Below are 25,271 nucleotides of genomic sequence, written 5' to 3'. Positions count from 1 at the left end.
AAATCACACCGGGGAGGGCATAGGCTGCTCCGTATTTGCAACTGGAGGTACACCACCCACCCACTCTGGGGCCGAGGCTACGCGGACACCGGCACAGAGAGGCGAGGGTTTATGTCTGGCATCCACTGCAGGCTCCTCCCCAGTGCTCCCAGAAGCCCCCAGCTCTTTTCCTGGTTCATTCAAGCCAACCTACTCCTTAGAGACATGAGGAAAGACCTGTCCCCAGTACAAAGGGGCCCCAAGGGGCATCCAGCAAAGCTCGCTCCATGGAACCCAGCTGCCCTCTCAGGCTTCCTTAGCCTGACAGCCTTAATATATAAAGAGCTCTTATAAAAAAGAAAAGAAAAGCCTCTTCAATGGGGAGACTCTGGGCAAGGGGTGGATTAATGAAGAACTAGTCACCCAGTTTATGAAGGACTGTGAGGTCCTGGGCAAGTTCCTTTCTTACTCTGGGCCTCAGTTTCCCCCTGGTGAAAAAGGCTGTGAGGAGCCACAGGCTGCAAGTGTGTCGTAACCCGCGAAGTGCAGTAGTCATGCCCCTTACTGCAGGGGCGAGAGTGGAGGCCCCGGCTCCTCCGCACCCTCCTCTCCTGGGCCTCTAGGAATGGAGACAGAATCCCTCCCCTGGGACTCCGAAGAAGGCTTTCAGGATAAATAATGAATAACCCGGCCAGACTCCAGTCAGAGCTAGCCTGGGAGGCATCATCTGTGAATTACTGAGTCAGAGGGGAGGCTGGTAAAACAGCCGATGCCACCTCCCACTGCCCCCCGAGTTCACTCCTCACCAGACACCTGAATGGGAGCCGGGGTATCCAGGGAGGCCAGGCCATAGAAGCTGCGTGCACGTGTGCCTCTGCAGGGCCCAAACACACCTCACCTCACATTAGGAGCCGGCGGCTCAAATTTAACCTCATTTACACTGAGTGACACCAAGGCCAGACCCTGAGCAGCTACCTCTGTTCTGGCAGCTGTGCCTGGCTGGGGCTTGGGCCGTGAATCAGAAATGGGCCTTAGGACAGTGCTGGCTCTGCACCCGTTCCTCCAAAGGTCATAAAAAGTTCAAATTGACACAACTAAAAATGGAGCCTCTGTGGCCTTGTGGTCTGTCCAAGGGCCCTGCTGAGCCTCTTGTTTGTCACAGACCAGGTGCCACAGCCGGGGGGCCAAGGCCCTCCTGCTCACTGGGGGCTGTCTCCTCACCCAGTCCCTTGGGACAGCTCCTCTCATTCTGGGACACTGACTCTCAGGCAGTCCCAGGCCCGGCCCTGCTCAGACCACCCATGGGCCCAGGTGCTCTTAGCCTCTGTTACCCACACAGCCTCCAGCTCCTGCTGCCACCCTCCCAGTCCAAGACCTTCACCCCAGGCAAGACCACGCCCCCCTCCCATGACTCTCCTCATGCCTATGTCCCCTCTGCCCTGTCCCCGGCACTCTCCAGCTGGCCCAGGGGCCAGTGCATTTGGAGTTGCTGGGCGTGCAGCCCCACCTGCCCCCTCCTGGCTGTAACAGCTGCCCCTGGCCTGGGAGCCTCTCTAGCTTCCCCTTCAGGCTGCCAGGGCAGAGAAGGCTAGCCTGGGACCTGGTGAGAGCACAGGTGTGAGCCAGGTCTGGAGACCTTCATCCCAGGAATCCCGGGGGCAGGGGTGCTGGGGCTCCGCTTCTCCTACCAATGAGCTCCTGCCCAGGAGTAGGACACTGTTCTGGGCACCCCAGGGAACCTGGTATCAGCCCTAAATGGCCCTTTCCCCAGCCCTGAGCTGAGCTCATGGCAGAGGCCAGTGGAGGCTGAAAGTCAGAGGGTCAGGACCAGACACAGAGGGCCGGACAGCCCTGGGGGACCGAGCCTCCTTCTCACTCTGGCTTCAGTTCCTCCACCTGTCCAGCAGGACCCGACACTCCTGCTGGGTCTGGGGACTATGATGGAGGGTAGGGCAGAGTCAGGGTCTGTGGTCTCCAGTGGGGTGGGAAAGCATGTACAGGTCAGGTGGTGCCACCTGCACCAGTGCCCACGTCTGAGGTGTCCTGGAGGGCGGAGAGCTGGTCTAGCGAGTGTCCTTGGACCCAGTCTGGTCTCAGCCAACACTGGCCCCAGGCCTAGAAGGTAGAGATCAGTCCTAGTCTGGTCGCTCCTACAGCGCTTTGGCCAGTTTCCTGCCTTGGCTGGGCCTCAGTTTCCCTACCTGTCCAGTCAGAAACTGCACCGTAGGCCCAATCTCACCTTGTGAGGCTCTGGCCACACAAAGCCAAAGGGGAGTGACAGGCAGGCCACCTATCCCCAGCCTCACACACCCTTCTGACTCAGGGCCCCGAGAAAGCCAGGAGCGGCCCACATCAGCCTGGGCTCCTCCTGGGCACAGCCAGGCTGCCCTGTCCCGGGAAGGACCCCGGGCCACACAGCCAGCCGCTGGTCCTAGGAGGCGGACGGCCACAGAGGTGCCTACCTGTACTGGAAGGTCATGTTGGTGATTTTGATCTTGATCTCCTCGCCCAGCCGGCGCTCGCCCGTCATCTCGAAGAGCTTGCTGGCCATCTTCTCGTACACCTTGGCGTTGCGCTTGGTCTGCTTGAGCTCGTCGAAGAACTCCTCCCAGACGAGCATGAGGCCGCGCATCTCCGCGTCGGTCCAGTTGCGGGCCCGCCGGTGCTTCTCCGTCTGAGGAGACACGAGGTAGCTGGGCACTTCGGCTGCTGCCATGCTGGAGGCACCTGCGGGGTTAAAGACCGCGCTCAGGCGAGGCCCCAGGCCCAGCCCTGTGCACCATGGGCGGGAGGCAGCCACTGCTCCCAGCTCGAAGGCAGCTCCGCGCTCAAAATGGGGCCTACATCTGACAGGCAGGAATTTAGTTAAAAGCTTTTAAACAGGAAACGTCATTTTGATGTCACGTTTCCATAGCAACAGAGCAACGGCATAAGCTACAACAACAGAAACCTTTTAACTGAAAGCACAGGAATCAGGGCCGCACTGATGGGCCATCAATATTGCAGTGAGCGGGCCGGGCCCCAACCAAACCTGGCTGCCCGGCTCCTGGCTCCCCACCCTGCCTCACACCCCACCCTGGCTGCCAGGCCCACTGGCCACATGGAGAGAGGTGCTTGAACCCAGACTCCGGACAGTGTGATCCAGGTGACAGCCCCCATGTCGGCCCCACCCTGGCTTGGGGCTGGCAGGGGCCCAGAGAGAGCCCAAGAAAGGAAGCTGGAGTGGGGCGAATCAGGGAGGAACGGTCAGGAGTCAAGGCTGGGGGAGACAGAGAAGATGAGACAAGCCTAGATGAAGTGGCTGCTGGCACTGGTGGGGTCCCTGGCTATGGGACCCTCAACCTCCCTCTGAAGATTGTGCCAGGCTTAACTGAGGCTGGATCCCAGATCTTGAGGGCCAGCCACTCCCAACACGTGCCTGGGAGCCTCACCAGGCGCTTCCTCTCCCAGCATTCACTCTTTGCTTCTCTTGCTCCGTCTGACAAACACCTAGACCTCTGGCTGTGTGGCCACTAGGAACTCAGGCCAGTCAGAGTCCGGTCCTGCCTGGTGGAGCAGGTGAGGGGGACACAGACACTGACCTCCAGCACTGGGTAGGCAGGCAGCTTCAAATAGTAAATCCAGCTCTGCTGAGAGACAAGGAGGAACTGGCCAGGTCAACCAAGAAAAGGGCACAGGGCGGTGAGGCAGAGCACGGAACAGAGCACACAGGAGTTAAGTGCAGTGAGACTGTGACTGTACAGGAGTGGCAGTGCAGAAAGGCGGGCTCGCAGGCCTGGCTGGGGCAAGGTCCACTGTTTCTGCAGGGCTGAGAGGCTGAAATGTCCACAGGCTGCTCAGGGATCCTCCATCTGACGCCTGGGGTGGGAGACCAGGAGTGGTGGAGCCCCTCGGAGTGTGTAGAGAGAAGGGACCACCCGAGGGACTTACATCCAAAATGTAAAAAAAAAAAAAAAAAAAAAAAAAATCAGGGGCCAGCAGGTGGTGTGGTAGTTAAAGTGCTGGATTCCGAAATGGCCGATCATGGTTCGAGTCCCAGACTCAGTGGCTTGGGAATCATACCGGGCGTGTGCATACATGCACCTGAAATCCCAAGAGGAGAAGGGAGAAGGAATTGTGCATGGCCATTCCCCCTGGTGGATGATTTTTCCTTTCTTTCCAGTAAGCACACACGCCCTATGGCAAAACTCAAAAAAATAAATAAATAAAATCAAACAAGACTCTGAGCCTGAGGCATCTGAGCAGGTTCAGTTCTGGTGTCCATGAGCCCGGTGTACCCTGCCGGTGGTCCTGCCTGGTGTCCAGGCTGGAAATGTCTGTGGCCAGCAGAGGGAATGCAGTGCCCGTGCCCACCTGACTGAACCCAAGGAGAGGCTTAGGTCTGAGTGATTCATCACAGGGGGAGCTAAGCCTAGAAAAGGAGGCATCTCTGAGCTCCTGCCAGGTACCCTGATGTCCTCTGAGAAGGCCGAGGGAGTAGCAGAGACTATCGGGAGGCAGGGCAGGGCCTTGGCTGGGTGCTCAGCCCTTTGCCTGAGCTGCCTCATCTGTGCATAACAGAGGGCGGTACATTAGAGGGCAACAGGGGTGAGTGGACAGCCCCTAAGGATTTGCTCAGAGCTCAGAGGGGCCTCTGCACGCCTTCCACAGGATTCCCGGGTCAAAGCCTGACCCTGCTATCAGCTCCCTGAGGGATTCCTCGAGCCCCTTCCTAGGCGCCTCAGAGCTCACCTAAAGATCTAGGGTCACCTCCCTACTTCCTGGCCATTTGGTACCTCCTAGGAGGCCTCGTGAATTTCCACTTCTGAAGGAGCCCCAGCCTCCCTACTCTGTCAAGGTCAGTCCTTGGTTATGCTGACTGGCTGCTGCCCCCTAGTGTACAGCACGGGGCCCAGGGACTGGCAGAGAGCCCTCTGGAGTGTCTACAGAGTGAATGAGTGCCCAGAAGGCCCACCCCCAGGAAGCCCCCCCCCATCCTCAGGCACAGTTGGATTCTTTCTAGTGAGGTTAGGACCTTGAGGGTAAAGGTGGGGCCGACTGTCAGCGCACAGCGACAGTGAAGGGCACTGAAGTGAAAGGCAGGCAGACCACAGCCTGGGGGCCCAGCAGTTCTCAGTGTGTGACTTAGTAACAGCCACCCCTAAACCCAGAGTGACAGGACCTGGCTAGATGACGATGACCCCTTAACACGGCGCCAGCCAAGGCCGCACAGTCCCTACAAGGCCCTGGAGAAGTGGAAGGGCCCCGATCTGTCACCCTCCACCCCTTCCACAAATCTGCCTTGTTCTTGGAGTGCAGTTTTTGGAGGAGTAGCTGCTGGCTGGCGGGCACCACTGCCAATGCGCAGGGCTCTGCAATGAGGGCTCTAAAGGTACCCAGTCGGCACTTGGCAGCAGAGCCCAGCCTGGCAGCAAACTGCCTTTACCACCCCCCACCCCAGGCGGCATTTCTGGGGACTGAGGGTAAAAGGCTCAAGTCCGAGCTATCCCGTGGTGCAGCAGTAAGGGGCTGTGTGTGCAGAGGAAGCTGGGTCTCACTGGCTGACCGATGACTTAAAAACGTGCTGAAGAATGTGTGCGTGCCCAGGATCCCGACAGGAAGGGAAACTGAGCCAAGGGGTTTGCGCCACGACCAGCCCCACTGGGGGAGTGCTCACATGGTCTCTCACTCTTACATGCGTGTGCACGTACCTTCTGGCATTTAAAAAAAATTAATGTCCAGGCTGAGTGCAGTGGAAGCCTCTAGTCAGGGTAAGCTCTGGGGCACTTTGCAAAGCAGGGCCTTCACTGTGGGCCTCCACTAAGGAGAGAACTAGGCAGGCAGTGGGAGGGCAGGACCAAGCACTCAGTTGCCCCCTCCTGGAAGGTGTGGTCTGCCTTCTGCTGAGGACTCCATACCTTGGCACAGCTGCATGGCCTGCTGGGCCTCTGTCACGAAGGGTCAGGAGGCAAAGAGCCCAGGACTGAGTACCCAGCAGCACCTGCAGGGAGAAAGGGCTGGTCAGGTCCCTGGGGGAGATCCAGGGCCGGGTCAGGCCCAGCCTGGCCCTGCTGTGCTCAGGTAAAGCCCATGCTCTCTGGTCTCCCTACCCTCCGCACAATGGGGCAGGGTCCACCCCTCTGCTCTTCTTCACTTGGCATCTGTGAGAATCTGCTCAGCCCAGCCCAACTGCCTCTGGTGGGGGTGGCAGGACTCGGCCGACGCAGAAGCCCAGAGCAGGAAATGAGCAGCCACTGAGGGGACTCCAGGCATCCTTGAGCCAAGCCTGCCATCAGGATAGAACTTGGTCCAAGCAAAGGCAAGGAGGTGTGTGGCACATGGAGGCGAGTCCAACCTCGGCCCAGAGGCAACAGGGCCCAAGCTGTGGGGACCTTGAGCAGGTCAGGAAGATGGACTTCCCCTAGACAAGGGAAGCCAGAAGGGGAGAAATGGGGCCAGTGTCAGGAGACAGGTGGACTTCTTGGTGATAGGGGCCATGACCCACTTGAGGATTGGCCGCTAGTCCAGCACGGAGGGCAGGGGCCTGCAGGCCCAGCTCACATGCCATCCATTCCTCTTGCCCATGTGAACCCAGATCTTTAACTTTTATCCCTCTGCTTTGATGAGTAAGGCCTAACATTGACTCAACGGCTTTGCTAGGGGCACCCACAACTGTAACCCCCCCCACCCCAGGCCAGGGTAAGTAGAAGCCTGGTCAGTGGCCCCTCCCATCCTGTGTAGAGTGGAGAAAGCGCTGCCCCTGCCTGCAGGGCTCCCAGAGGACACAAACCTGGCGGCTGAGGTACCCAAGGGATGGGAGGTGCTCATGGCTTCCTTAAGTCTTAATAAGTTCACAAAGTCAGGCGCCTGGACACAGCCGATAGTGCTCTCTGGCCAGATTCATAAGCCCTTGGAGAAAGCCTCATCCCCAGGCCTCACAGCCAGGCTGCCCAGAGAGGTGCGTATATGCCTCCTGGCCTGCTGAAGCAGGGGCTTCCCCACATCTCGTAGAGGTGAGGTCCCCACATCAATCCCAGGGAACCGGGACTCTGACCTGTGGCTTCCCGTGCTCACCTCACCCTGGCCCTCCACTCATCTGCCTTGTGTTACAGGTTGCCCATTTGGGAAGCCACTTTTAACTTCCTTCTGAGATGAAATGTGATCAGGCGCATACAAAGTGGTATGGCCGTAGACTAAACTTCCTTCTGGAACAAAGCCAGTTGTAGCCAGACGCAAACTGCATCGAGGGCACAGAGCACAACTGTCTAGCAAGGGTACAGAAGCAGGATCCTAAATCCTATGGCTCGAGCCCTCTTTCAGCTCCCCATGGTGGGGTGGACATAGCATCCTCTGGTGGGGGAGTGGGGAGAAGGGTGGCACCGGGTCCTTGCCCTCTGCCTAGAGCAGCCCTGAATGCAAGGCAAGCCAGGGGTCGAGCTGCAGACAGCCCATTCACCAGGAGAGGCTCGCTGCTCCTCTTCATTGGATCTGGACCACTGTTCCTTCTGGAAATACCAAGTCAAGCCAGGTGCCCTCAGGTGTGCCAAGGGCTTGGCTATCCACACCTGGACCAGGAGAAAGGAACACTTTGTAATGCTGGTGACCAGAACTTGGATAGATCTGAAGGGCTCTGCAATTATCACCGATGAAGAGAGATATAGGGAGCTGATGCGACTGCCCCGCTCCCCTTATTAAATGATTAGAGCAACCGAGGAGAAAACTGAATCTGGCTGGGCCCATCCACCAGGCCCCACTGGCCAAGAAGCCACTGTCCCTGTACCGAGAATGGGTACCCTGTGCCTCAGGAGAGTAGGTAGCCTGAGCAGCTGTACAACCCCAAGAAGACCTATGTGGGGTCGCACCCGTCAGCTGACTGGCTTGCCCATCTCTCCTGGCACCAATGGCAGGGCCTGCCCCACTGAAGGTAGGGGTAGACAGCTCCTGCCCATCAGCCTGGAGGGATACCATCTCAGCAAACATGTACCAATGACTGCCCAGGCTCACAGCCCAAGGATTTTGCTTTTGCAGGTTGGTGGGTAAAAAACAATCTGGATCCCAGAGTTATACGACCAACTACCAGGGCTCCTGAGGAGGAGCTCAGCCAGAGACAAGAAGGCCCTTCCACTCAGTTGAGCAGAGATTTCTTGGAGGAGGTGATATTCAGGTGAGGAATCACAAGCGAGAATGGACAGAGGCTGGTATTGCAGACACACTGGCCCAGGCCAGACCAGAGGTGGGAAAAGCTGGTTGCTGTGGGGGGCAGTAGGAGCATGAGTGCCCACAGCCAAGGGGGTAGAGGGATCAGCGAGGCCAATCCGGCTCAATGAAAACAGCTCTGGTCCCTCTATCAGCCTTCTCTAGCCCTCTCATGCCCTGGGCCAAATGTGGAAGCAGAAATGAAGAGCACATAGCCTGGGGCCTCTGTGTAATTAGCTTACAATGTCACTTAACCTTAGGGTTTGGCTGCTTGTGTCAATGCTAGAAAGACCACCCACTGTGGCTTGCCCACGCAGGCAGCCAGGCTGGGGCCTGCTACAGTCTCTGGATACAGACATGACTGCAGGGGACCCAGTGTATGTTGGACATTTGGCTGGTGTGGCAGTCAGCTTCTGTTCCTGTTGGAAAAGAAAGAGCTCAGAGACTATCTCACCAAACACCAGTTCCGCAACGTTAAGCTTTTCAGTAAAGCAAGCCTCATACAGCAATTGATGGTTTATTTTCCTTTAATTCAGATGTACAATGTTTGCAGCAGTTTAAAAAAATTTAAATATACATCTTGTCAGTCCTTCCTTCTGCTCTTGGAAACAGTCAGGTCTGGGCAGGGGCTCCAGGACTGGCCCATCACAGCCCTGCTGGCTCCCAGCGGGGTACAGACTCCTGCTGACAGCCACTCTGCCTGCAGCACGAAGCGAGGCCTGGACTGGAGGCCCCTCTTAGATCAGTGCCAAACCACTGTAGGGAGGTCCATGGTGTCGTGACCCTTCAAGGCCAGTAGTCACTACAGTTTGCAGTGGGAGACTGCTCCTGGAAACACTTGAGGGAGTGGTTCCTTCAACTGCATTAAAGCAAGATGGGCATATGAAAAAGAATGGCCCCTGAACCTTCCAGGTCGCCTTCAGTTTCGCGGAACTCTCTGGGCAGGTTCCTTCTTCCCAGCAGCACCAGGCCCAGCAAAGGGCGGTCCTCTTCTCACCTGAGCCACCCCAATCTCTCCACTGAGACCTGGTGGCTCACAAGGTCTTCCTCCTCATCGCCATGTGTCATCCCAGCAAAGAGTAACCCTGAGTCCGCCCTGACCAGCAGCTATGACCCGGGGCACTTACCGCAGAGGGAGAGAAGGGCAAAGCCCAGCTGAGGACATGTGCCAGGAAGGATGCTCACAGGTAGGAAGAGTAGACTAATTCCTCTTCCCCCAAACATAGAGACCCAAGACCACACTGGCCCCCCAGGCAGCCATGAGTCAAGTTATTGCTGCATCTAAGACCTGTGCACCACAGTGGGGCTGAGACCAGCTCCACGAGGAGGGGTTGTTCATCAGCCCAAAGACTCTGCAGTGACCCACTATGGGAGGGGGTGGTTCCTCTAGGGCATGGAATCTTCCCAATGCTACATTCTGGGTAACTGGGGATGTTTCGGCTTCTATCTCTTTCTTCTTGAAAGGGTACATGTGCTGGCAAAAATGAGAGAGAATAATAACAAAGGGCACTTGGCAGTTGGAAAACTCACCTACATAGACTTAGCCGGGGCCAGCAGTGGAAGGGAGGCACATTCTCGGAGAAGAAACATGCTTAAGTGCATCGCCAAACAATTCTACCCTGGTTTCACTGAAATCTTTCCTGATATTACCAGCAAGAAAACAAAAGCGACTCTCCCGCCCCACCTCCCCACCAAAACTCGACAACCAATTAATGACATTTTCAACGAAATCTGGATTGGTAATATGATTGGTGCTTGCGGACAGAATTTTTTTTTTAAGGAATTTGATAATGTCTCAATTTGTTCTGCAGAGAGACAAAAAGGTGGGCTATTTTTTTCTAGTAAGATTTAAATTCGCAATGACCCCTGCTTCTACTGAGCCCACTCTTGGATGCCTGAGTCTCGCAGCTGACTTCCCGTGGCAGGTTTAATAAAGTCAGCTTCCAGGCACTCTTAGAGGCCTAGCATATTCGTCTTGAGAGGTGTGTGTGTGTGTGTGTGTGTGTGTGTGTGTGTGTGTAAAATTAAGGATGTAGATACATGCACATACATATAGCCTCACACATGGGTGAAGTAATTTTACTTATAAACTCATTTCCTCTCTGAAGCACAAAAGTAGGCCTCTGTGGGGAAGGGTGCTAGGTTCTAAGCTCCCTTGCTAAGAACTGTTTTAAATAACATAATAAACACAACGGGCCAATTAAACTCTGTGCTGAGCCCAGTGACACAAATTCTAAGGGGAATGGCTCCAAATTTTACATTCACAGTGCTATTTCTCACAAATGTAAACATCTAACCAGGAACAACATCCAGCCTGTGATCTGCCTCTCTCAGAGCTGCTGAAACCACCTGGGGAGGCAGGTGAGGGTAGAGCAGCGACTTCTAAGAATTCATACACAGACACTTCTAGCAAGCTTTCTAGAAGAAAAGCTAGGATGGAAAGGGGGAGTCCCAAACCAACAGGGAGAAAGGTAACTTTCGTGCTTCTCATTAAAATTCAGTAGCTCCCCTTAAGATCCTCCTCAAAAATTGAATTGATTTCTACCATTTCTGCTGCCCCAGCACCAGGTTAGGATGGTCTTGGCTAGGGTAGGCCTCTGCTGGGAGCTGAAGGAAAAAGCCTCCCCTTGACTTTGTGTGCAAGGGAGGTGGGAAACTCTGCATGCCAGCAGCCCTCCAACTGCTGAGGCAAGAGGGGTCTCAAGGCAGCACCTATGCAGACTGATGTGAACGGTAATTGAAGAGCCATAGATTGCTCCTGTTTTAGACTCTGGAAAACAGCTCCAAAATGATCTTCACTTACCACACTAAATACCCGAAACACTGACTGTCACCTACAACCAGCATGATAATCACTAAACCAGCTAGGCTTGCCTCTGGGGGCTGAGGAGGCAGAACACTCACATCTCTGCCGAAAGGCAAGCAGAGTTCCAAAATCAAGCTCCTTAATCAGGGGCAGCCCTACTGTCCAGGATTCTTTTTTCATTTTAATGAGTTGGCTACTTTGGGCCTGGAAACAAAAAAACTGCACCAGGGATTGGGGCTTGGAGTAAGTAGAGGTGGCGGCTCTGGTGGGATGTAGTTGTCTCCTGCTGTGGACTGACCAGTCATTGTCCCTTCCCCACTCCCCCACTCACTCCTGCCCACAGATACAGCCCCATCACTGGGCTCCTGTGGGCACAGATCAGCCCTCTTCTGAGGTGAACGGGGGCCCAGGTCTGATGTGAGTGGAAAGGAGGCAAAAGAAGTACAAGGATCTGTCTCTACAGCTGCCAATTCATCAAGCTTTGCTCTTGACCAGGAGAGGCACAGACAAAATAGCTCAGCCACACCCCTGGGCTGCCAAGGCCAGGCATGTATCTGGGTCCAACATGCAGAAGAGACCCTGGGGATGGGACGGACTCCCAACACCACTAGCCAAGTTCTGAGGCAGACCACAGCCCACAGCCAGCTCGGGACCAAAACTGGAGGCCATCAGGCCAGCGTCTTTGCATACAACACAGGCTGCTTACCACGAGGTGGGCTGGCCTTGTTTGCTAAGTGACTGGGGAGTTGTCACACCTAACTGGTAAGTGGAGGATGTGAAAGTTGTCCATGTTTGAGGAGGAGGGTGTCACGGGCTCCCATGCACTGGACAGTGAGGGGTCCTCTCCTCAGTCCTTGGAATGGGGCCGCAGGGAGAATTCTTGCTGTAGGCACCTGAACATTTAACACCTCCCTACATCCTACTTAAGTGCGAATGTGTAAAACAGGAGGATGTGCAAAGGAAATGTCACTGGGTGGAACAGGGTTATGTGAGAGATCTGTTCAACAGAGGATGAGTCGCTATGGGAGAAGGGGTGGCACTCAGAGGCTCCCCTCTACTTCCACAGACGCTGTCACATGCAGCACAGGCCTTGCAACTCACATACTTTACAAGGGCATAGGAGGAGTTAAGGTTAAAATTAATCTCTTTACTGATGTAATTATTAAATCCTGAGAAGAAAACAGAGAAAAGGAGAATGGCGCTGGGTGTCTGGTGCTCCCAGCCACCGGCCCAGCACATGCTGCAGTGTCTGTCCAGACAGCAGGCGCGGCAAGCGCACCCCATGGGGGAGACATGGAGCAGTGCTCTTGAAGCCTGCTGGTGGTGCATTCCACCTGTAAGGGACCAGGGGGGCTAATGGCCGACCTGTAAGCGTGCTGCAACCGAACAGGTGAACATTAGGAAGCAGACAGGCACCTGGCCGACCAAGATGGAAGCCAGCTACATCTGAGAGCCAGCAGTGCAGCTGCCCCTCCTCTCTGTGAGGACTCAGGCTCAACCCCAACAGTACTGCATATGTGCCCAGCACGGTCACTTGCTGCAAAGAGAGCTTCTGCCACGTGGCAGACACACACACCGTCTGCCACTCTGCGCTCGAGTGGCGTGAGAAGCCTGCGGTGACCAAGCCAGCCCCTGGGGAGGTGGGGCACTTGGTGCAGGGTTGAGGCTCTGACCCCAGCTGCCACCTCCTCGAGGCCTCTCTGGCCATGGGCACTCAACAGGTGGCAACCTTGTGGACATTTCTCAAACAAGTCAGTAGCCGATGATACGGGCTTCCTGGGGCTGCGACCACCTCAAACACAGATTGAAAGGCTCTCCGATCCAGCTCCTCCTCTATCTGGTGTCTGTAAAAGTCTGTGGCAACCAAGCAGAAAAGGTTCACATCCACCTGCTCCAGTTTGCCCATCCTGCTGATGATGTGTGGAAGGCTGGCAGGGGAGTTAAGGGAGAATGCTGGCAAGTGAGTTAACTGCCTCACTGGCGCCCCCAGGGCCAAGGAGCCTCAAGAATGGCAATAGCAGCAGCCCTCTCCTCCATCTCCTCCCATTTTTTCCTAGCTGGAAGTGGCAGGCAGGGAGCTGGCTGGGCAACCTCTGCTCTGCAGCACTTACCTGGCCCGGCTCCCTGTGCAGCTGATGGCCGATGCTCCTGCTAGCCCTGCTCCAGTGCAGCAAGAGCAGAGCCTTGCCCTGCTGCCCGAGCCCTCCCAGGCACACTGGGCGAGGCTGTGCTGTCGGCACCAGGATGACTGCACTGCTCAGAGGCTCTTGTGGTCTGTCTTAGGGGAAGACTGCCAAAAGGGGAACTCCTGGCAGCTGCATTTTTGGGGTGGGAATTGGATCTTTACTTAAGCCTTTCCCCAAGAGGGTGATGGAGGCACCATGACAAAAGCTAATGAGAAGCAGCACTGAGAAAATCCCAGCTGAGGGACCAGCAGTTGACATAACGGCTATGTTGCTGGACTCCCATGTAGTCGACCACGGTTTGAGTCCCAGATCCAGTGGCTTAAACTCACGCCAGGCGTGTGTGCATGCCTAAGATCCCGAGAGAAGAATGGAGGAGAAGGGATTGTGGCATGGCCATCCCCCCTGGGGGGTGATTTTTTGCTTTTTATCTCTCTGTCTCTGTCTTTCTGGTGAGAGCACGTGCCCTATAGCAAAAACCTCTCAAAAAAAAAAAAAAAATCCCAGCTGATGGAGCGAGTAGATGGGGTATCCATAGAAACTAGCCCTGCCCTTGTTCTCCCCAGCCCCACTCCTCCCCTGTAGAGCAGCTCAGCAGCAGCAACTCTCCTGCCCCACGCCAGCATGCCATGGGCAGCCCTGGGTGGCAAATGGTGGGACATTCTGTTTCCTGGGTCCTATCAACGTTTTACTCCTTGGGGCTTAGGTAAATGTCACCCTGATATCTCTGGGGCTCTGACCAAGGCTAGGTTTCAGAAAGCTTAACATAACATGATCCCAGGTGGTGACAGAAGAATGCGCAAGGACAGGGAGACAGAGAGCTGGATCAACACTCAGGAACCCAGGGAAGGATACATGGCTGAGACCCACGGGCTGGTGGAAGCGCTGACGAAGAAGCACGAAAGACTCCACATGGCCATGGCAACTGGTGTTCTCTGCGTGAAATTGGAGAGGGACAGCATGACCCAGTCACGAACCATGGACGACTGTCCGGTGCTGTGCAGAGTCTGGAAAACCTGTGGAGGATCAAGAAGCCTAAGCATTGGAACACAAGGCAGCAGGAGGGGGTATGCTCACTCCCCTAAGAGGCCGGCATTTGAAGGGAGAACCAGGGTTGTTTTAAGGGAGAGGAGTTGGTCCTCCTGGCATAACTCTTGGGAATTTTGGAACTTAACTCCATCTCCAGGCCTCTCCTGCCCCATCCCTGTCCCACACAGATACTTCACCTTGTATACCACGGTGGCCATGAACTGGGGGTATGGCTGCTGGTTGGAGAGAAACTCTCCAATGACTTTGTTCATGACATCCTGGGGTGGGAAGAAGTCATCTAAAAACTGAGGCAGGATCCTTGCCACCACCCTGGCTTCACAGGGAAACCCCTTCCTGATCCTAGGAGAAAGGGACATGGATCAGAGTTCACCCTGGTTTCTCACACCTCCCCCAAACCCTGCTCAGAAATGCGGTTAGGATGTTGTCATGAGCTTGGCGGTGCCCTTGCCCTTCAGGGACTTTCCATGCGGGGCCAGAGTAGGGAAGCTAAGACAGGGGCGTGTGCTTAGCACAGGATCGGAGCTCTCCACACCCTGTGTAGGAATAAGCAGGAGTGGTTGGGGGTAATGACAGTACACAAGGAATTTTTAGAAGTTTGGGGTAATGACATTATACAAGGAATTTTTAGCTAAAAAACACCTTATTTTCATTATTTTTTTTTCCATGTCAAAATTTCGGTTCTACAAACTTTTCAACATAATGTGTCCTAATGTCTTGTCGCACTACTGTCAACCAGGATTTTTTCCTTCTTACTAAACTCAGCCCCTCCTCTGTGCTGACCCTTCTCTTATAAGGTCCTCAGATCCATCCCTTTGGCAGCCCCTTTCAGATGTGGAAGACACCACCACCACACTACCCTAGCAGCACACACGCCACTGTGTAACTGAGAAGCATCGAAATGATGCAGGAGATGAACTGCACTTTCTTGTGGGTATACCTGGCCCTGCTTGTCTATAGGTGCTTGTTAGCAGTGGGACTGGCTGCTGTCCTGGAAAACACCCCTCAACTGAGACCTGTCTTCTGTCAGCTCAACCAGTGTGTTCCCCAAGGCATTTGCAGTGGTTGAGTGAACACCTGCACCACATTCACTGGGACGTATTTCCTCAGCGACATGAGGGCAGGGACTCAGCTGTAGACCTCCCTGTGCTCAGGTGCCACCAGTGTCAGCTGCAGTTGGTGTGTGATAGAGATGCTTGGAACAGAGGATAGTAAAGGCCCATTTAAAAATCTGACTTGGAAATAGACTAATACATGCTCAGCTGTCCAGAATACCTCATCTGGCCAAAGAGTGAACACAAGCGAAGATCTTCTGAGCATGCTCTTTAGAAACAACAGTCACTTCTCAGTGGCTTGGGTGGAGAGCAGAGGCTAAGCAGTGTGATAAAGCCACGGATCTATAACGTTGCAGAACTGAGGCCAGAGAGCAAAATATGAGGCCTTATATCTTTTATTTTAAACTATTTATTTATTTATTTAAAAGAACTATTTTAAACTTTCTTTCTTTCTTTTAATTTGACCAGAGAGGGACAGAGCGAGAGCAAGAGTGAGAGAAAGTGAGAGAGCAAGCCGCCAGGTACGGGACTAGAACCAGAGTTGACCAAGTGGGAATTCAGCGCTCTTAGCCACCACGCTACCTGTCAGCCCCATATGAGGCCTTATCCTTAAAAAAAAAAAAAAAAGTCTGATGGGGCCAGCAGGTGGTGTGGTGGTTAAAGGCGCTCGATTCCCATATGGCCGACCGTGGTCGAGACCTGGACCTGGTGGCTGGCTTTCTTGCTTTCCCTTTCCCTCTCTCGGTCTCTCTCTGGAGAAATTGAAAACAGAACAAAAACAAATGGAATTAAATTGAAAATTATTAAAAAAAAAAAAAAAAAGTTCTGACAAGGCACCTAACTCTTTTTTTCCCAAAACTATTTATAGTAAGCAAAGCCAATTCTGAACAGAAATGCACGCAAGTGAGGTTAAGCCACAGATTATGCATGCTCTCGATGATGCTCTTGTTTATGTTTTAACTTTCCCACTTCTTAATGTTGTTCTCAATAATGTTCCCAGGGGCTGTGTGCTTCTTCCCATGGCACCTGAAGGTGAGAGTAGGACTCTGCTTTGCCCAAAAGCTGCTCCTCATGACAGGTAGTGTCTTTTGTCACTGGTCAGCCTCTATCCATGCCCAGTCCGCTCAGAGGGCTCATCCACGCACAGCCCTCTCATGTGCACTGCCAACACTAGCAACTGCTGGTCCTGTCCCTCTGGCTGTCAGGGGAGATAGGCAAGCACCTTGGATAACCTTGGAGCTGATCAACACCACACTCCTGAGTGCTGGGTCCAAGGACTGCCCACTCACTGACAGAGCCCGACCCAAGCCAGCCCATGGTCTAGGTGTGCTGGGAAAACACTGGAGGGACCACAGCAACGACGCAAAAGTAAGCAAAGGTAGCACAAAGGCAACTGCTTCTGGCTCCCCTTCCAGGGCAGTTAATGGTTAAGGGTGAGCTTCTCTTCTTACCTATCAAAAAGAACAGATACCCGCTCCATAGCCACAATCACTGACTCGCTGTCCGGAGCTGCAGGGTTAGGGTCAGAGGTTCTACCTGGACTGATTTTCTCCTTTCCTGAAACAAAAGCATTCAGCAAAAAGGTTATGTGATTTATAAAACCCAAAAGGCTCTGCAGTCAGTGCCTTGTTCACAGTTTAATGAGTCCTGAGCAATAATCTGAAAGCAAGTGGTAGGGGCCCCTAGCTAGCTCAGGATGCTGTTCAGTTCCCCACTGTTCAGCTGCATGGGAGGCTATGGTTACAGGCTACTTCGGACACCTACACACAGAGATGTGCGGTCATGCTGGTTACCCCCTGCCCTGGGCCCTAGAGCCTGCCCCATAAAGGACAGGGTTGGCTTAAGACAATACTAAAGTTAGTGGCTCAGAGACACCCTCAAGGGAGTTGTGCTACCCATGCTGATGGGTGCAGCAGTGTTGGGTGATTCCCCTCCCTCACATCTGCTCACCTGTGTACATGCAGGTAAGCATCAGACCCAAGGCTGCCATAGCCCGATGCGGGCTGTGCACGTTCACTCTGTCCACGCTCAGCTTGACCAGGGATTCTGCATCCAGCCGAGACAGCTGCTCAGAGAGCAGGAGGCGCTCGAGGCCTCTAAGGGCGCAGTGGTAAACGATGGAGGGAGTGGACTCCTCACTTCCTGAGAGCATCACTCCACACATCTGAGTGAGAAGGCAGGCTTCCAAGTCAGAGAAGCAACGCAAGGTCTCACGTCATCCTTGCTTGCTTCCCAAATCTCAACTAACTTCTGCTGCAATCCTAGAAGGAGAAGTTCACGGAAACCCAATCCCCATGTCTGGGAGGGCCCACCGGGGTCTGCTCACCTGTATAACTGATGCCGAGAATTCTGGCCCTACGTCCAGAGGATAATTCTCAATTAAGTAGAAGGCAGTGGCACACATCACCAGCACGTGCTGCTGGCTGTGGATGTTCACGCAGCTGAAAATAGATGATAGCCAAGTCCGTCACACACGGCAGCCCTTCCAGTCCAAAGTGGAGACTGGGTTTCCCTGTGTGCCTGAACTCACCAGGCCCAGCCCCTAATCTGTGCATACAGAGCCATGGGCCGCAGAAGCTTGTGGGGAGCCGCCCCATGCGACTGCTCTAGGCCCTGGAGGTCATGTCCTAAGAGCTCCTGTCCTCCACCACCTGTCAAGCTCTGGGCACACAAGACAGGAGCCAGTTGTCTACTTGCCTAGCTCACCTCGGCACACCATCCAGTGAGGATGACAGACAAGAAGTGCCTTCCGACAGGCTTATGTCACCTATGGCCAGGATGAAGGCAAGGACCTGTGGCTCTAGCCTATTCCAAATACTTCCCAAAAAGTCACCAACATGCGCCCCTGCCCAGACTAACCCTGAATAAGAACTGGCACCCACCACCAGAAAGGACAGACACCCGCTCCATAGGCAGAAAAGGCTGGCTTCCCCATCCCGAGTCTGTGTCCCAGGAGAGTAGAGGTGGGACTGCCTGTCAAAGTGCTTCCCCAAGCTTCCGGGACATGGTCGTAATGAGCTTGTCTTACTTTCTAAGGGGTTCTGTTTAGCAGTAACACATCTATACAGAACCATAAGTGGATCTGCTTTAAGAGAGGCGAGGTTGAGATCAGAGTGGAAATAAGGGAGTCATGCTGGCTGCAGTACAGGACACAGACCCAGGGAAGCATGGAGAGAAAGCTGGGTCTGGACAACAAGCAGTTTGAGCAGGCAGAGACTGAGAGCTCCTGTCCTCACAAAGCGATGCTCAGAGGAGCACATTAAGTACCAGCCATCATCCCCATGAGAAGATATAGTGCCTATGTAGGTTCTTGCCAACATCTACCGCCTTCTGGCCAGGGATCTAGCATGCGCTTTTTGAAAAGCATCACAATGCTCTTTCCACAGCCCATTCCAAGAGCCCTACCCCACCCTGCCAGCCTCCACTTACTGGGCTACTCCTTTGAGGTTGGAGAGAAGGTAGTCACTGAGGACTGGGATGAGCTGCTTTGCGGTGTCGTCCAGGAGATCACACTCCAGCACGTAGAGGGCACCGTGCAGGGCTGCGATCCTGCTGGGCAGGTAGCTGCTCCTCAGTGTGCTTTCCAGCAGGCGGCTGACTGGCTCGGCCACAGCCTTGTCCTGGGTACAAGCATAGACAAAGGTTGCCCATGATGAAAGGATGGCTCCTGACCCCGGGGCCTGCTGAGAGCTGCCTGGAGGTTGCAGTGGAACTTGTGTATGCAGAAGAGTGTTCACACAGCAGGTCTGAGATTGTGTCTTTGCAGAGGCCTATGAGTAGCTGGCTCCTGGCTGGCAGTTGGGAAGCTGGATACAGGGAAGGTGCCCACCACAAGGGGTTCCCTGTGGCTCAGCTATTTGTATGAACAAGGTGGTTTAGGCTGAATACCTGCTTTCCTTCCGGGGGCCTGGATTTTTGGTACATGCCTCTCTTTGAGCAGCTCCCTATAAAAACCGTGGGCAGAGAGTCTTGTGAACTTCCCTGGAAGATACTTCCTTCCTGTTGTCAGGCTTTATTCCTGGGAAATCTCACGACCTGTAAGATTTTACTGGGAGGATCCTAGAAGATCATGCCTCGTTTCTTCTGGTCTTTGCCCACGTATCTTTTCCCTCTGCTGATGTTTTATATACTTTCATTGTAATAAATCTTAGCCAGGAGTAGTCCTCTTAGCAAAAACCTGGGTGTAGTCTCAGGGGGCCTGACACTACTCTATGACAACTTGGACCAAAATGGGACCTATTTCATTTAGTACTCAATACAATGGAGTTAATTATATGCCTAAACACTCAGCATCCTGCTTTCTACCTAAGAGTCACTCTTGAACAGTACAGAGAAAACTGTCTCAGAAAACAGCCCAAAGATGCAGCAACTTCAGTGTTTCCAGATCATTTCCCCCTGTGAAAAGGCTGAGAGCCTAATCTCATTCCACAAAAGCAACAAGAGTCCATCTGGCCATCCAGTCTTCTGTGGGATTCCAGGTCTTCATGGTCTCTGACTGAAGGAGGAGGGCATTCTTGGTTGATCATTTCCTTCTTGTGTCCCTACCTGACCTTTGTGCTATCCCTATCCACACTCACAAAGGTGGTGTGTGATGCATTCTAAGGACTGCTCCCACCCTTGCCTCCAGGTCCCACTTCTGAAACTATAGCACCAGGACCTGTCAAGGGTGAAGATTCCAAAAGAGAAGGTGAACCTCTCAAAAGAAAAGGACCTACTTTGGAAATAATACTGTCTGTACCAATGTACAAGATGCTGAGAACCTTCCCAGAAGATGACCATCATCAAGGAAAAACGTTCATGCACACAGAACTGGGACTCTTGTGCATGCATCACTCTGCCTAAGGATCTGTTTTAAAAGGTTATTGTTACTTAATTTACTGACAGCACATGTGCCCAGGGGGTCTGAGCCTGGGCACAAAAACACAATTATGATTAACGTGAACCCAGTGGCTGGAACTCCCCACAAAGAAAAAAGGACCCTTACAAGCTCAGTTGCTCTGACATCATCTCGGCAACACCCAGAGGGTATTTACTTTGAAGAGATGTATTCACACAAATAAAACTAATGCACTCATTGTTTCTGCTCCCTGGATGGCTTCTCAGTCATCAGCGTGGCACCAAGATGAAGGCCACCCGTGACGGATGATACCTGCTCTAGTGCACAGGGTCCATGAGAAGGCAGTGGAAGACGGTTAAGGGTTGGGTTCTAAGTAATAGATGTGGAGTTGCCCCAACCTCTGCCATATCCCATGTGGCCTGGAAAAGGCAGCTAACCTGTCCTCAGCCATCCCTAGGTGCCTTTGTCAGACTGTGGACAGGGTTGGAGAGGGTATGAGAGGACGAGCTCTGCAAATGCTAGTGGCTGTGGTAGCAGCAAACACGATCACCATCACAACAGTGTTGTCACTACTGGCAGATAGGACAGTATGTGGAACATGGAGAGGACACAGCAGCAATGACACCACTGAGGACAGGGGCCTGAACGATTAGCACATAGCAATATCATTTTTTCATTGCTATCATAAAAATGGATTCCAGGAGACATCTGAATAAGAAATACATATAGCAAAGTGCAGAGAGACACCAGTTCTGACAGTTTGGAGCTTTTTTTCTCTAATGGCAGTACTGATATCCTTTAATGTGCTCTAACGAATGGAGGGGCCATTATGAAACTGATGATTACTTTCGTGTATATATCTGACATGTTCAGCTAATGCTGTGCAGTGATTGTGCATGGAATCTGGGTGCCATGCTGCACAGGTGAACTCTGATAAACTGGATAATGGTTCCTTTAAAAAAACAACCATTAGACCCTTGAGTATGACCCTCTTGAGTTTGAATGTTGTGCCTCGCCCCCCAATGAATGTTGAAACTTAGTCCCTAAGTACAGCCAAGTGGGGTTCACCCTCATGAATAGGGCCTCTTATGAAAGAAGCTGAAGGAGCTTTTTTGCTCCTTCCACCAGGCAAGGATATAAAAAGACGGTGTGATCTATGAAGCAGACTAAGCCCTTACAAGACACTAAAGTTACTGGTATCCTGATACTTTTTGAACTTATCAGCCTCTAGAACTGTGAGTCATAAATGCTTGGTGCTTATAAATTACTCAGTCTAGGAGATTTTACATGGCACCTCATGGTAAGCTACAGTATCCAGACTTCAGGAGCTGAAATCCAAGGTTCCAGTCTAGGAGATTTTACATGGCACCCCATGGTAAGCTCCAATATCCAGACTTCAGGAGCTGAAATCCAAGGTTATCCTGATAAGACTGTCACCCTAGTGGGAGGCTATGTCAGCCATGAAGCACTGGGGGCATGAAACACATCAGAAAAGAGGAGTGGGGGATACTAGGACAAAGGACAGACTGTGGAGAAGCCACCCTCTATGCTGTGTCCCATCCTCTATCCTGAGTCCCTACCTGTGTCCAGTGGTGACAGCTACTGTAACAATACAACACACCAAGAGGCATCTAAGCACCACCATAGCTTGTCCACCACTATATACATCAGAGTGGTCTATGGAATGGCAACCACAGGAGCTAGAACCTCCCAGCTGGCTATGTGCCATGGGAATGCAGTTCAGGATGGGCCTCTGGAGGATGTGTCCGTGCCCAGCACATTCGGCCAATACTAGGTCCCAATCCAGAGTGGGTCCAAGTGGCTGCAGCATAGACAGCCTCCATTCTAAGGATCGCACTCACCATTCCAAGGACAGCAGCTGCTTTACAGGTGGCAGGTACCAAGTACTGTACGAGAATCTCATCTTCTGAGGGGTGCACCCTCCGCAGTTCTGTCAGGGTTGAGTACATCATTTCAAACTGGCTGCGTTCAGTGAACAAGTCTGAGACTACCAGGAGCTGGAGACACAGAAAGTTAGAACAGAAAGGGGGAGGATTCTGCTATTAGGAATATAAAAAGGCATACTGGAATGTTGTATGTTCCAACATCCAACACAGGAGCCCTGAAGTGAAGAGACCAAAAATAACCTGAAAACCTAATATACCAGGTACAACACATAACGTGAGGAGACACTGGTCACGGCATGTCTTGTTAAAAAGTCCTCTGCAGGGACAAGATGGCATAATGGTAACATCACTGGACTCCCACATAGTCAATGGCGGTTTGAGTTCCAGACCTGGCAACTTAAAAGTTACACTGGGCATGTGTACATGCATGCCCAAAATCCCAAGAGGAGAACGGTGGAGAAGGGATTGCAGCATGGCCATCCTGCCTTGGAAGTGATTGCTTTGCTTGCTTTCCATTTCTTTATCTGTCTTTCCAGCAAGTGCATGTGTCCAAAACTCTCTCTTCAAAAAAAAAAATTCCTCTGCACATACGTCACAGATGGGGGTGAGCTTAGGACCACCTGTGTGGGAACACATACCCACAGGCAGTTACCACTGAAAAGGGCTACACCTGTTATTTTTCAAAATACCAGGCCCTTCCTATAGTGTAATAGGGTAAGATCTCTGAACCCCTGAGAAGAGAAAAATGAAAGAAGTAAATGCTTGGCAACTGTTCTCTTTGTCTCTCAAGAACACCCTTCCCTGATATTCAGTTCTCCACCTTACAGCTGAAAAGTGGATCTCAATCAGGTGTGAACACCCCTATGCTGTAGAATGTGTTAGCGGGGGTAGCACTGGCCTTTCCTTGGAGGCTATAAGCAGGGCTAGAGTAAGTCAGTCATCTAAACTGGCAGTCAAGGAGTTATCTGAGGACAGCTGGGATACCTGATACCTTTTCAGGAAGCTCAGGAGACTCTGAAGTCAAAACTATTTCCATAACAACGCTAAGATGCTATCTGCCTTTTTATCCTCCTCTCTTAAATATATGATGAAATTTTCCAGAGATTACATGATATTAATATACTGAATGTAGAACAGATGTGAGAATCTACTTTTTTCTAATTAGCCAAGCATTAAAGGGATTTGCAAAAATATCACAAAGCTATTCTCACTGATTTTTAAAAATTATTATTATTTACAAAAATGATTACCATCATTTCTAAACTTTTCGGCTCTGATTTCTAATTCTGTAAATACTGATATAACCCACAGAAACATATTCTCTTTGGGGTCCTCACTAACTGAAGAGTGGAAAGGACATTGAGATTAACAATCTGGAACTACTGCTCTGAACTGGGGTTTCACAGATGTGGGGCCCTCAGACATGAGACTATTGGTCTCAGGCCCTGGATGAGACAGACAAGAAAGATGAGCCTTCAGAATCAGAATTTTGATAGCAACTGGACATTTCTATGACATCTCTACTACATTTTAAAAAATCAATCCTGGGGCCAGCAGGTGGAGAAGGTGCTGGATTTCCACAGGGCTGATTGCAGCTCAAATCCTGGATCTCATGGCTTGAAACTCAGACCAGGGGGGTGTGTGTGTATATGTGACCAAAATCCCAGGAGGAAAATGGAGGAAAGGAGATTGTGGCATGGCCATCCTCCTGGGTGGAGGATGATTTCTCACATTCCCTCTCTCTGCCTCTGTCATTCTCCAGTGGGCACACATGCCCTATGGCAAAAACCTAAAACCAAAGAAAACAGAAGCTAACAATCCACCATGGATCAGAAATGTAAAAAATTGTTCCTTCACCAATTGCAGGAATACTCATTTATTGTCCTGGATCTGTGAATGTGTAAGAGAGCCTTCATAGGTTTTGAAAGATTATAAACCATGTCTGTGGTGTGTGTGGTGTGTATCTGTGTAGTGTGTAGGGGACACATACATGTTTAAGGGTAAATGGAGGAAAGCAAACTTACAGATCGAACCACTTCACTGATCAGGATGACCGGGGTCCTTTTGGCTGAACTAGATGGCAGGATCCAGCGACTATACAATTCAAGCAAAAACTGAGAACAGGAGTGGATATCAACTCCAGCCCGGTGTTTCCTGCAGAGCATGCAAGATGGTTATTTCCCCTGACCACAAAAAGAGAGGCCCATTTCTAGCAAATCAAATGGCTAATAAGCAATTTCAGCCCAGCCATGGTGGTATACAGGTAGCACCACTGGTTAGGAAGTTGGCAGCTACATGGGAGATCCAGGTTTGGTTCCTAGGACAGCCTGAGCATGCTGAGCACAGCTGGGTGCACTTACTATCCTAGCTAATTGGGAGCTGGGGCAGGACAATCATGACTGCAACACCCTGTCCGAAATGCCTATGTCTGGGGCCAGATGGTGCTACAGCAGTAAAAAGCACTACTCTGGGAGGCTCACACACACACACACGCACATACACACACACACACACACACACACACACACACACACACACGAAGATTCCATGTTTGCATCCGGAGACCTCCCTATGTATACTGGGCATGAGTGCACTTGTGAGCCAGGGCAGAGGCTGAGGGTGATGTTGAGACTGCTGGCAGTGCTCTCTCTCCTACTCAGGAAAGAAAGAAATTTAAAAAATAAATAAATAAAGTTTATCTCTGTCTATCCCCTTTTCCCTGCCTACCCTTTCTCTCTCTCTCATAAAGGAGAAAAAAAGAAATTTCAAATTGCTTGAAAAAAGAAGGCTAATGGGAAACCTGGAGTTGACTGGAGATGTGGGTGGTGATGAAGGTGCCGGGACATCAGCCTCTTCCTCCTCCTCCTCGTCCCACTCCTCTTCTCTCAGGGGTGTGATGTTGTTCCCTAGCCACACAGAATGTATGGACACCTGGCACAGAAACAAGACACTCACTCAGTGCTCAGGGCAAAGGCGTCAGTCAGGTTCCTGTTGGCAGGTGGAGCCTGGACCCTGCACTGGGCTCAACCAAATTCCGCTGTCAGAAGGGTCTATCCCTTAGCAGGGGTCATTCAGGCCCACCAGGCTACAGGCAGAGGAGCTCACGGAGTGGTGAGGCCGGGTACTAGACTGCTTCAACTAAGGCTAGAGACCTAGAAGAAGGGATAAACACCCCACAGGAGCAGCTGAGGAGCAGAGAAGGAAGAGGCTCTAAGAAGAAACACGTCAGCTACTAAATGTCATCTGACTGAAGTCCCAACAAAGCATGGAACCCATTCATGA

At 52.3% G+C, this 25,271-nt stretch overlaps 2 protein-coding genes across 2 annotated transcripts in view; both read right to left on the bottom strand.

The window, feature by feature from the left end:
- The window catches only part of MSANTD1 (Myb/SANT DNA binding domain containing 1), an 8,098-nt gene extending 5,065 nt beyond the window's left edge, over positions 1 to 3,033 (bottom strand). The window contains exon 1 of the mRNA XM_027773594.1: positions 2,442 to 3,033. Coding sequence (XP_027629395.1) covers positions 2,442 to 2,695 — 254 coding nt within the window. The 5' untranslated portion in view covers positions 2,696 to 3,033. The remainder of the gene's footprint in view (positions 1 to 2,441) is intronic.
- Positions 3,034 to 10,039: 7,006 nt separating this feature from the next.
- The window catches only part of HTT (huntingtin), a gene marked incomplete at its 5' end in the record, with an annotated part of 208,048 nt that continues 192,816 nt past the window's right edge, over positions 10,040 to 25,271 (bottom strand). The window contains 10 exon segments of the mRNA XM_027773593.1: positions 10,040 to 12,888; positions 13,999 to 14,159; positions 14,370 to 14,532; positions 16,697 to 16,802; positions 17,196 to 17,409; positions 17,572 to 17,686; positions 18,675 to 18,865; positions 21,945 to 22,100; positions 24,014 to 24,143; positions 24,790 to 24,920. Of these exon segments, the coding sequence (XP_027629394.1) occupies positions 12,675 to 12,888; positions 13,999 to 14,159; positions 14,370 to 14,532; positions 16,697 to 16,802; positions 17,196 to 17,409; positions 17,572 to 17,686; positions 18,675 to 18,865; positions 21,945 to 22,100; positions 24,014 to 24,143; positions 24,790 to 24,920 (1,581 nt within the window).

The sequence above is a fragment of the Tupaia chinensis genome, unplaced genomic scaffold (genome assembly GCF_000334495.1).
Source record: "Tupaia chinensis unplaced genomic scaffold, TupChi_1.0 Scaffold000360_1, whole genome shotgun sequence".
NCBI lineage: Eukaryota > Metazoa > Chordata > Mammalia > Scandentia > Tupaiidae > Tupaia > Tupaia belangeri.
This window is presented reverse-complemented; position numbering and strand designations above follow the sequence as displayed.